We start from the raw sequence: 11,837 nt of genomic DNA, 5'->3' as shown, positions 1-11,837 counted from the left end.
TTACTTAGGTTCGGTCGGCCCGCGCAGACGTCCCGCGTCCGTGACGGCCTGAGACGTAGTTCTTAACCTGGGCTGTAACGCCTCTTCAGAATTTCCGGGCTTTTCTTGCGACTTATCTTAGGGCCTGAAACAAGTTCACTGGAATAATAGCTAACGTGTATTGAACATTGATGATGTGCCTGGCGCTGTTCCAAATGCTTTATGTATATTAATTCATTTAATCCTTATAAGAACCTATGAAGTACTATAAATATCCCCATTTTATAGACGAAGGAACTGAGTCATAGAGAATGTAATTTGCCCAGTGTCCCACAGACAGTAAATGGCAGAGCCAAGCTTCCAACCCACACTACTAACTAGTACATCCTACTGTCTCTTGAATCTCCTTTGTATCAGAAATCTATCCATCGAAGGTGGAATTGATTTTTGAAAACAGCTGAATGGTAAGTATTCAGACTTAATTGTTTATGATAGCCTGGGTTCCATTCAACACTCTGGAAGTCTTAATATATCGGGAAAAGGCAGCAATACAAAGAGGAACTATAATCTATTGTAATATGTAGGGCCCTTAGGGGATGGGTTCCTCTAGAATGGTGTTGTCCAATACCTTAGGCCACTAGCTATATGTGGTTATAGAACACTTCAAATATGGCTAGTCCAAATTGGGATGTGCAGGGCTGGCTGGTTAGTTCACTTGGTTAGAGCATGGTACTGACAATACCAACGTCAAGGGTTTGGATTCCCTTACTGGCCAGCAGCCAAAAACCCCAAAAACAAACTGGGATGTGTTATAGGTGTAAAATACATACTAGACTGTGAAGACTTTGTATAGGAAAAAAAAAAGATATTTTAGTTATACTGGGTTAAATAAAATATTAATTTTACCTTTTTAAAAAAAATTTTTTTTTTTTTTTTTTTTTTTTTTTTTTTTGTCTTTTTCTGTGTCCGGCCACGGATCGCAACCCTCAGTGTCGCCCCCGTACCGGACCGGGACCGGCAACGGGATCGCAACCCTCGGTGTCGCTCCCGCGCCTCGCTCAGCCAGCAAGCGGGAACCGGTCTGTATGTGGGATCCGAACCCTCGGCGGGAGCGCCGCCACGCTTCCCAAGCAGCGCACTATCGCAGTGCGCCACCGGGCCGGCCCAAAAAAAAAAAAATTTTTTTTTTTTTTTTTTTTGTCTTTTTCTGTGTCCGGCCACGGATCGCAACCCTCAGTGTCGCCCCCGTACCGGACCGGGACCGGCAACGGGATCGCAACCCTCGGTGTCGCTCCCGCGCCTCGCTCAGCCAGCAAGCGGGAACCGGTCTGTATGTGGGATCCGAACCCTCGGCGGGAGCGCCGCCACGCTTCCCAAGCAGCGCACTATCGCAGTGCGCCACCGGGCCGGCCCAAAAAAAAAAAAATTTTTTTTTTTGAAGTCGACCGGTAAGGGGATCTTAACCCTTGACTTGGTGATGTCAGCACCATGCTCTCCCAAGCAAGCTAACCAGCCATCCCTATACAGGGACCCGAATTCGTGGCCTTGGTATTATCAGCTCCACACTCTCCCAACTGAGCCATGGGCTGGCCCTTTTTTTTCTTACTTTTTGAATGTGGCTACTAGCAGACTTAAACGTAATTATGTAGCTTGCATTATACGAATATTACTATTGGACAGCACTGCTCTAGAAATATCATGGTCCCGGTCTGCAAGTAGTAGAGGTAACAATTGCTTGAATGGAAACTGGGGGGGAGAGAGGGGAGATGATACAAAAGGACTAACGAGTCCTAAGATTGCCCAAGACTCTGCAGAAGGATTCCCAAAGAGTAAATACTTGTCGTCAATCAAAAAGACCCAGCAAATAAGACAAGGGTGGGAAGTGGCAGAAAAGCCGAGACAGAAAACTCTAAGTGCCAGTAGTAAAAGCCTGTATTATAGAAATGTGTGAATTGGAATGCTTAGTCCATGTTGCAGTTGGTATGTCACACGCTAACTGGGTAGCTAAAAGGATGTATCAGGATTAGTTTGTTGAGGGCTGGCTGGTGGCTCACTTGGGAGAGTGGTGCTGACAACACCAAGTCAAGGGTTAAGATCCCCTTACCGGTCATCTTAAAAAAAAAAAAAAAAAAAAAAATTAGTTTGTTGAACTTTTTAAATTTCGTGCTGTTTTTCAAATTATTAAAATTGGGCCGGCCCAGTGGCGCACTGCTACAGTGCGCCGCTTGAGAGCGCAGCGGCGCTCCTGCCGAGGGTTCGGATCCCACATACAGACCAGTTCCCGCTCACTGGCTGAGCGAGGTGCGGGTGCAGCACCGAGGTTTGCGATCCCGTTGCCGGTCCCGGTCCGGTCCGGGCGCAACACTGAGGGTTGTGATCCGTTGCCGGACACGAAAAAAATACAAAAAGGAAAAAAAAAAATTATTAAAATAATAGATGCCGGGGCCGGCCCGGTGGCGCACTGCTATAGTGCGCCGCTTGGGAAGCGCAGCGGCGCTCCTGCCGAGGGTTCGGATCCCACATACAGACCGGTTCCCGCTCACTGGCTGAGCGAGGCGCGGGAGCAACACCGAGGGTTGCGATTCCGTTGCCGGTCCCGGTCCAGTGCGGGGGTGACACTGAGGGTTGCGATCCGTTGCCGGACACGGAAAAAGACAAAAGACAAAAAAATAAATAAATAAATAATAGATGCCTGTTATAGCAAGAGAAACAATACAATGCAAAGATACATAAAGGCAAAGTCTCCCCCATCCATTCTACTTTCCTACAGTAACCAATTGTGTGTACACCTTTATAAAAAATATATGTGTGTATACACATAGAGATTTTGTTTGACTTATTTACACAAACACACACACTTTTTCCAAAAAATTGATGTACAGACTGGGGGTGTCTGGAATTGAGGGCTAGTGCCTTTATTTTCTTTTTTCCGCCTTGTCTTTCCACTTGCATTACTCTTCTCCCCCTTTCAGCTTCTCTTTCTCTCACTTTCTCATGTTTACTCTCTTTTGCTCTCTCTCTCATAGGGGAGGGGAAGAAATTCCATCCTTTACAAAAATAGGATTTCTTACACTTCTGCATTTTTGTCCTCATTCCATGTCTTGTATAAAGCCTTCCAAGCCCAGGGGCTGGCCAGGTAGATCAGTTAAAGCACAGTCTTGCAACACCAAGGTCAAGGGTTCAGATCCCCATACTGACCAGCCACCAAAAAACAAAACAAAAATAAATAAAATAAAGCCTTCCAAGCCAATTAATATAGATCTAATTGGTCACTTCAAAAAAATATAGGTTCTCTTCTAATTTGTAGGAGTTCTGTATTGTAGACATTAACTCTTTAATATCATTGCAAATATTTATTTTTAGATCTATTCTTTATACACTGATTTTATCTTTGGCCATACAAAGATAAAATTGTCATACAGTCAGAATGTTTATTTTTCCTTTCATAGCATCTGGATTTCTTATCTCGATTGAGTCATTCATTCATCAGATTTCACAGTACTTTCATTTTCTGTCTTCGTTTAGGTGTCTCCTAATCTCTTTAATATATATATATATATATATATATATATATTTTTTTTTTTTTTTTTTGGCAACTGGCCAGTATGGAGATCTGAACCCTCCATCTTTTTTTTTTTTTTCTTTTTGTCTTTTTTACTGACCGGTAACGGTATTGCAACCCTCGGTGTTGCGCCCGCACCACGCTCAGCCAGTGAGCAGGAACTGGTCTCCACATGGGATCCGAACCCTCGGCGGGAGCTCCGCCACGCTCCCAAGCAGCACACTCTCCAGTGTGCCACCGGGCTGGCCCTGAACCCTCCATCTCTTGATTATAAGTCTAGTCTCACACATATGTTCTAAGATTTTTAATGTTTTGGTGATCACATTTAAATCTTTAATCTATCTGGAATTGAGTTTTACATATGATATGAAATGGCCCAATTATTTTAAAACAGTTATAGTTTTTAAATATTAGGATTAGAGGGCTGGCCCCGTGGCTCACTCGGGAGAGTGCAGCACTGGTAGCGCGCCAAGGCCGTGGGTTCGGATCCTATATAGGGATGGCGAGTGCGCTTGCTGGCTGAGCGTGGTGCGGACTGCACCGTGCTGAGGGTTGCAATCCCCTTACCGGTCAGGGAAAAAAAAAAAAAAAAAAAACTTAGGATTAGAGATTTCTTATTTTGTAAAAATCCAACTACATAACCCAAATCAGCAACTGAGAAGTATCCACCAGACAGTTCTGAGTGAACTCAAGGATGAAATTGTGGAATCATTAACCCTGCTGCCATGCTGAGCACTGAACAAAGGAGGGAGTGTGACAGCTGCTAGTCAGTGGGGTTCCGTATACCAGCGCCAACGAAATTTTTAATAATACATTCTTAGAATATAAGCAAAACTGTTACATTAAAGGTGTATTTTAAAAAAGACTATAAGCATACTGACCTACAAGGGAGAAGATAGCATGCTTTTTTTGTAAATAAAAAAGTAATTTCTGATTAAGGGCTGGCTGGTTAGCTCAGTTAGAGTGAGCTGTTATAAAACACCAAGGTCAAGGGTTCAGATTCCCATACCAGCCAGCCTTCAAATAAAAAACCAAAAAAAATAATTTCTGATTAATCTAATAGAACTCCTCATAGGGGTTGTATTAGTTTGCTAGTACTACCATAACAAAGTACCACAGACTGGGCGGATTAAACAACAGAAATTTATGTTCCACAATTCTGGAGGCTAGAAATCTGAGATCAAGATACCAGCAGGGTTGTTTCTTCTGAGGCCTCTCTCATTGGCTTGTAGATGGCTGTATTCTCCCTATGTGTATCTGGGTCCTAATCTCCTCCTCCTATAAGGACACTAGTCATACTGGATAAGGTCCCACTGATATGATCTCATTTAACTTAATTACCTCTGGGCCGGCCCGTGGCTCACTCGGGAGAGTGCGGTGCTGATGGCACCAAGGCCCCGGGTTCGGATTCCATATAGGGATGACCGGTCAGCTAGCTGGCTGAGCGTGGTACTGACAACACCAAGTCAAGGGTTAAGATCCCCTTACCGGCCATCTTTAAAAAAAAAAAAAAAAAAACCTTAATTACCTCTTTAAAGACCCTATCTCCAAATACTGTTACATTCTGAGGTACTTGGGGTTAATAATGCAATGAATATGAATTTATTCAATTTATTTAATTTTTTTTTGAAAAGCTTTAACAAGATTTCTCCACTGAAGACTTTACTTAAAGAAGTAACCAAGGAATTGAGATTACCAGTTTGTTAAATCAATGAACAAGGAAACAAATGAATACATCAATATATAATGAAGTAACTTAGGTTACAGGTAAGAAACAATGAGTAGAGCTAGAAAGACACTTTTCTATAAGAAACGAATAAGGATTGGTGTTAAGACTATCTTAGGCTGGCCAGACAGCTCAGTTGGTTAGAGTGCAGCCTTATTAACACCAAGGTTGTGGGTTTGGATCCCCATACTGGCCAGCCACCAAAAAAAGACAACCAGATTATCTTAAATTCTTCGAAAAGAATAAAATATCCATGTTTACAGGTAATCTGATTTCTTCTAAGTAATGAAAAATCAAAGCATAGGGATAAACCTGAAAGACCGTTTCAGACAGTATAGAAAAAAAAATTTAAGTGAATTTAACATGAATAAGTAAAAGGTATTATATTTATAGGTCAGTGGTTCTGAATGTGGGTGGAGGGTGGGGAGGACAGAATGCCTTCCAGGGATAAGCATGTCAGAACTGGGAAAAGGAGGCAGTGCTTTTTCAAATTATACTTTCTGAAACTTTGATTTTCTATCACTCCCTCCACTCCACCCCAATCTCTGTTGTAGTGCACTTTTTTTTTTTTTAAAGATGACCGGTAAGGGGATCTTAACCCTTGACTTGGTGTTGTCAAGTTGTAGTGTACCATTAAAGAGAGTATGTTGAAAATGTCCTCATTTGGTAAGAAATAATCAAACTACACTTACGTAATCATGGTCTCTAATATATCTTATATGACCTAGGAAAGAGACCCTAGTGACATTATGTTAATCATTTTCTAAGGACCTTAAGTCACTGTGTTGCTGTTACCAGAAAGGCAATATTATGTTGGGTGGCCTGAACATTAATTAACACTGGGCCAGACACACAGTATCATAAAATCCTCTGCATCTGCCCTTTGAAAAAATATCACAGAAATATGAAACCCATCTGCCACAATTAAGAACCAGTGGTTATAATCCTGTCATTTTATACATAAGGAAATTAATATCCAGAGAGGTTTAAATGACTTGTTTAAAGACACTGAGATAGTTATTGGTGGGTCTCGGCACCAGGTCTGCTTAATTCCAATCTAATGCTCTTAACTACTACTTTGGAAACCATTAATTCTTATTTCTAGTATTCAGGGTTTTTATCTAATGTGCAGTTCTGGTCACTACAACTTTGAAAAAAAAGTAATAAAGCTATAAAAGTATCTGAAGAGAAACAAATGAGATAAAAGAATAAAGGATACATTCTTTTATTTATTTACATCCCAATCTCATTCCAAAAAGGCTTACAAAGATGCAGATAATATTGTAATATTAAAAAGATTAAAACTTAGAAAAATGAGGATAAGGAAAACAAAGGCAGAAAAGGAAGATGGAACTATAGACACTTGCTGGAAGTGGGCCACAAATTGGGCTCTAAGTGATCTAGCATCAGCACAAAGAGAAAAATACAGTTGAATATTTAGTGTTCTTAAGGTAAAAATCAAACAGCAATTCACAAAAAGCAATTCTACAGAGGCCAATAAAATGCCAGCTATGTACAGGGAAAATCTGGGTTAATCCAGAGACAAAATCAATAAATAGAAGTACGTAGAGTGCTCTCCAGACTCTTTGGTCTGGAAGGAAAGATCAGATAATCTTAAGAATAACATGGTCTAGATTAAAGCATATTTTTCCCTCAAATCTCGGAACAAAAATGAAGCTTTTGAGAAGTTAGCTTAAGAAAAATGAAGACGTTGGGCCGGCCCGTGGCTTGGGAGAGTGCGGTGCTGATAACACCAAGGTCGTGGGTTCAGATCCCATATAGGGATGGCCGATTAGCTCATTGGGTGAGCGTGGTGCTGACAAACACCAAGTCAAGGGTTAAGATCACCTCACCAGTCATCTTTTTTTAAAAAAAAAAGAAAAATGAAGACGTCATAACGTCCACATGATATTCCTTACTAAAGGAAAAGGTTCTTGAGATACATCTCTAACCTTAAATCTTAAGGTTGACATCATACCTCTTAATCCCTGGTTTGCCCATCAGAAAGTGAATCCTGGGCTGTCTAAGGAAAATTACCAGTTTAATAATCCTTATGTGTTTCGAAGATGTTTTGTTTTGGAAAAGATGTGATAGCTGTTCCAGTTACTCCTAGAGAAGATATTTAACCCAGTCATGTTTCAGTTTCTACTCATATTTTCTTACATTAGGCTGTTAGATTCACTTTTCAGTTTTAAAAATTAGATTTATTGCAGACTGACCTTGAGACCCCAGATCATACTTTTTAGCTGTGTATTTAGGAGTTGAAATGCCAGCTTTTGAGACCTTTGAAAAGCATTCATATTGCTTCTGACAAGCCTACTAAACATATAAGTAGCACACTGGGAGCCCATGAAATGTCATTATTGCCCAAGAAAGGAAACATGACAGAGAAACAAGAAGAGGGAAAAGTGGAAGAAGCCTCTGGCTGACAACTTGAGAAGTGAAGGAAAGGAAAAGGTCACCACCCTGATCTGAGATGTTGAATTGAGAGGTGGGTTGTACGATGGGGAAGGGCTAAGGCCAGTTGTGGCTGCCAGTAGGAGAATGCCCAAAATTGGAGCTTTGGTCCAACACCTAGAAGAACAGAATGGTAAGGGGCTACACAGTAAAAACACACTGGCTCATCAAGGTGGTCATACTGAGTTGACAGTGGAGGATATCCTCAGGTTCCCAGCTGGGCCCCAATCTAAAACAGAGAGGCTCAATCAGGGATGGGGTGGACCAGGAAGGACTCCAGATCACAGTCAAAGTCCTTGAAGAACATAGACTCCGATGGACTGGGCTGGGTAGCTTGTGCCTCCATGACAAAGTTCACTGGTTGCTTCTGTAGGATCTCTGGGTCAAAGGCCACACCCCGAAAGAAAGGGTGGACTTGGAAGTGATGCAGATAACGGAGACGGTGGAGAGGATTCTGGCATAAAAGCTGAAGGGAAATACAGCATAAAGGATGAGGAACTGGGATAGTGAAGGGGCTGAGCAGAGAAGATGGAAAAGGAGAAAGAAGTTCATGGAGTTGTAGAGGGCAGGAAGAAGAACCCTAAAGAGTAGATTTGTAAAACAAGGAGAAACAGGCTAGAGGCAAAGGTGGGAATAAGGGAACTGTATTTGTGAGTTTCCAGATGTTAAGAGTGCGGCACTGGTTCACTGTCTCAGAACGGACCTATCTGTTCTGAACAGGGAGGAAATTTGGGGGATAGGCACTGAGGAATGAAATCTAAAGTACTGGTTAGAGGGCAAGTAGTTAGGTGGTTGGAGCACTGCCCCACACCCTTCTGCCAATTAATCAGAGGATGGGGAAGTATCACTTCAATAATAGGGGAAGGAGAAAGTGAACGGTTTGGTAGTCAAGAAGGAAAGTAGTGCTCACTCTTACCTCATGGAGCAGGAGTGAGAGCCCCTGGTTAAGAGAAGCTGGGATCTCAGAGTCACAGTGGGTCACACTTGCTAACATGGCCACATGATCTTTCTTTGCAGCCACTGGGAACTAAGTTAAGAGGTAGGAGATGGGGGTAAAATATTCCTTAGTAGGATAAGGCAAGATTTCCTAAGGACTTCTTCCCACCACAGGGCAAAGCCCCCTCTCTTCTCTACCCACACCACTATCATTCTCTCACCTTTCCAGTTGCCAGAGAGAAAAGCAAAACACCCAAGGACCACCAATCGGCAGCATGGTTGTAAGGCCCTCCACTCAGGACCTCTGGGGCTACAGATTTGAAAGATAATTGTCATTGACATCCTTTGGCTATCCTCTTGCCCAATGCTTACCCACAAGCTTTATAGCCTCTCTCACCCATGTACTGAAGAGTACCACAAATAGTATAGGCTCTGGCTCCCTGGGGAAGGTGGCGGGACAAACCAAAATCTGTCAGTTTCAGATGGCCTATGAAAGAAAAGGCAAAAGCACCACTCTGTTCTACCCCTCATCAGCCATGATTTATTCCCAAACTGAGGTACCTCTTATCCTGGAGCTAGGGAAGTAAAAAACTTACCTCGTTCATCCAGGAGGATATTCTCCATCTGAAAATTCACAGGTGAGAAGTTACTATTCTTCCTCTTCCTTTCAACTCTTTCCTCATGTATACCCCCCAGCTGAAGAAGATGCCCTAAGTATTCAAATCTATAGTTGGATGGCCCTTGCCCCAAGGTCAGCTATTCTCAGTTCCCTCCTTGCCCTCTTGGACCTGTATAAACTTCTGAGGCTTTTCCTCAAAGAGAAAAAGCACTTAACTCTACCTTCACATCTCGATGGATGATGCCCAAGTCATGGAGATAGCCTGTGGATGACAGCAAGCATGGGGTGTGCTGAGGCTCTTCTGTCCTTTCCAGTTTCCCTAGAAGCCCCCACTTCATCCTTTCCCTATTCTTTGACCTCCAGAGTTAATATAAATTCTCCTCTCTCCTCTCCCACAACTTAATTCTTCCATCCCCATTTCCTTTACCATTGTTTCACTTACATAGCACCAGGACCAGCTCAGCAGCAAAGAGACGGACGGAAGCCTCAGGAAAACAGCCAACAGCAGACCACAAGGAGTACAGATCTGTGCTGCAGTAGTTACACACTGCAAAGCACCAGAAGTCTAGGCAATGTTTGGGGGCCACAATGCCTGGGCTCAAGGCATTGTAGGCCTCTTGTTCAAACTGATGCTACCTGCTATTCCCTCTCCCTTTGGGATAGAGAAGTGCTATGAGAAGGGGAACAGAGCAAAGGCAAAACAAGCCAAAAGAGACAGGTAATCTCAGGTATGGAGTATTATCATCTTGGGGATGAGGAGAGAGGCCAGTCACTCACTAATGAAGAGGTGCCGTTTTCCCTGCCAGCTGTCCCCCAAGCTGTGTACAAAAGGATGGTTGATCTGTCGCTAGGGACAAAGAAAACAGGAAGTTAGGGAGGAATACTGTCATTGAGGATAAAAGCAGCCAAGAAATCAGGCTTTACCTAGTTGTGCAGAAAGGGAGCTGCTGCCTCACCTATCAATTCAGAGGAATTCAGTAATTGGGACTTACTGCCTGGTAATCCTGGAACCAGCATAATACTAAGGAACACACTGGGACATGCTAGAGAGATTTCCCTGGCAGGACCTGGAATAACCACGTTAATAGCTAATATCTACTTTTCCCAGATCTTTGTTGTTAAACTAGGTTGAAGCAGATGGAAGGGGAAGAACCAGGAAAAGCATGATAATTGGACAAGAAAGGTGCTTTCCCTACCATTGGTTTGGCTCTTCCCACAATCCTTTCCAGGACTCTGTACATACCTGGATGCTAACCTCCTCTTTGCACTGCCTTAGGGTGTCCATTTGTAGGACCTTTACCTTGGGTAGCACCTATAAAAGGAAAAGAGTGATGACTTATAGAAGAGGACAGTGCTATTGAATAGTTTATTCTTCCTAACCTCTCCCTGGAACCAAGATTGGAAGCAGGACTAGAAAATAATGTGGAAGAGTAGCTAGGCCCCTACCTTCACTGCAAATACAGCTTCCTGGGCACAATCTAGCACCTTGAGGACAGTTCCAAAGGAGCCTTTAGCCACAAGGCCTAAAATCTGTACACAGAAATGGAGAACAGGACAATTAACATAGTTGTTTCTACATTTCTCTCAAAAGACGGACCCCTCCCAGGGAACTATTGACCTACCTTCAGCTGCTGCTGCCCCCTAATGGGCCTAAGGGGAAACTCCGGTAGAAAGAGGCTGATGAACTGAGGCACTGGCCACTCAGACAGCAGTGGGGCTGGCTCTAGGGGCTCCTGGTGCAGGCACTGATGACCCCGTAGCTCCCACAGCTCTTCCAGACCTGACCTGATGGTCCCCAGACCTGACCAGAGGCTCTTCCAGGCTCTGGCCCAGGAGCCCTGGAGGTTGCCACCCTGCTGAGAACCAAGGGAGCCACTCTAAACCTCTGCCCCCGAGGCACTGCAGATTCTTTCCATCTCAGCAGGCATTCTTCCCCTTAAATCTTAACCCCTAGAGGTACATTTTTGAGCACTAGGCAAAATTCCATGACCCTTGCTTTGTGCTAAGGCCTGGATTTCTTGGACACAATTTAAATCCTCTAGGAAAGCAATTACTGGATATGTTCCCCGTGACGCACCAGTAATACAACCTGTGCCTCAGTATGGGGCTGCGATGCTTTCACAGTATAGCCTCCTTACCCCACCCTCACATTGGGTATCACTGACATGCTCCCCACACCAGGCACTTCCCAGACCTCAAGCCCATGTCTCATTCACCTCCCCTCAACAGGCTGCCAAAACCTCACAGCGTACCTTGTGAGAAGCAGCCACCTGAGTGTGTTGCCCTTGCCGACAACTCACTGCTCCCATCCCCAGTCTCTGCCTCCTCTCTCCTTCTGCTAAATCTGCTGTCCCAGTTACATAAGTAATTCCTCCCCCTGATGCTGCGTTACACATGAGCTCCGCCTCTTCCAATGTGCAGAGATTCATCAGCATGGAGCCTTTATCACACTAGGACTGGAAAATATGTGATACAGCTTCAGGGCAGAGGAGGGAAGAGGCCACCCTCATTACAGTGACAGCTACAGGATGTGTTGGGTTAATGGGGAAAGAGGGACA

General features: G+C 43.7%; 1 protein-coding gene across 3 annotated transcripts; it reads right to left on the bottom strand.

Moving 5' to 3' along the window:
* Nucleotides 1–7,114: 7,114 nt before the first annotated feature.
* Nucleotides 7,115–11,593, bottom strand: LOC103598609 (uncharacterized serine/threonine-protein kinase SgK494). Of its 3 annotated transcripts, none has more exons than XM_008582638.1 (12): nucleotides 11,532–11,588; nucleotides 10,902–11,135; nucleotides 10,726–10,809; nucleotides 10,523–10,591; nucleotides 10,057–10,126; nucleotides 9,722–9,844; nucleotides 9,501–9,541; nucleotides 9,257–9,284; nucleotides 9,058–9,147; nucleotides 8,882–8,970; nucleotides 8,641–8,751; nucleotides 7,115–8,190 (listed from the first exon to the last, which is right to left on the bottom strand). In XM_008582638.1, exons 1-12 carry the CDS (start codon nucleotides 11,586–11,588, stop codon nucleotides 7,969–7,971), a joined length of 1,218 nt encoding a protein of 405 aa, XP_008580860.1. In that variant the 3' UTR covers nucleotides 7,115–7,968. The 3 variants fall into 3 exon arrangements, with proteins under 3 accessions (XP_008580860.1, XP_008580861.1, XP_008580862.1); XM_008582639.1 differs by having other exon boundaries at nucleotides 9,722–9,826; XM_008582640.1 differs by lacking the exon at nucleotides 10,902–11,135 and having other exon boundaries at nucleotides 11,532–11,593.
* Nucleotides 11,594–11,837: the final 244 nt, after the last annotated feature.

Source organism: Galeopterus variegatus, unplaced genomic scaffold (genome assembly GCF_000696425.1).
Source record: "Galeopterus variegatus unplaced genomic scaffold, G_variegatus-3.0.2 Scaffold2683, whole genome shotgun sequence".
In the NCBI taxonomy this organism is placed as follows: domain Eukaryota; kingdom Metazoa; phylum Chordata; class Mammalia; order Dermoptera; family Cynocephalidae; genus Galeopterus; species Galeopterus variegatus.
Note: the sequence above shows the minus strand (reverse complement) of the source record. Positions and strands in the feature narration are given on the sequence as shown.

Excerpts from the sequence above, each read along its gene's own strand:
- LOC103598609 (XM_008582638.1), bottom strand. The coding sequence starts at position 11,588 with ATGGGAGCAGTGAGTTGTCGGCAAGGGCAACACACTCAGGTGGCTGCT. Across the intron at positions 10,810-10,901 it reads GGGGGCAGCAGCAGCTGAAG|ATTTTAGGCCTTGTGGCTAA; the intron begins GTAGGTCAATAG and ends TTCTGTGTACAG. Across the intron at positions 10,592-10,725 it reads AAGCTGTATTTGCAGTGAAG|GTGCTACCCAAGGTAAAGGT; the intron begins GTAGGGGCCTAG and ends TTCCTTTTATAG.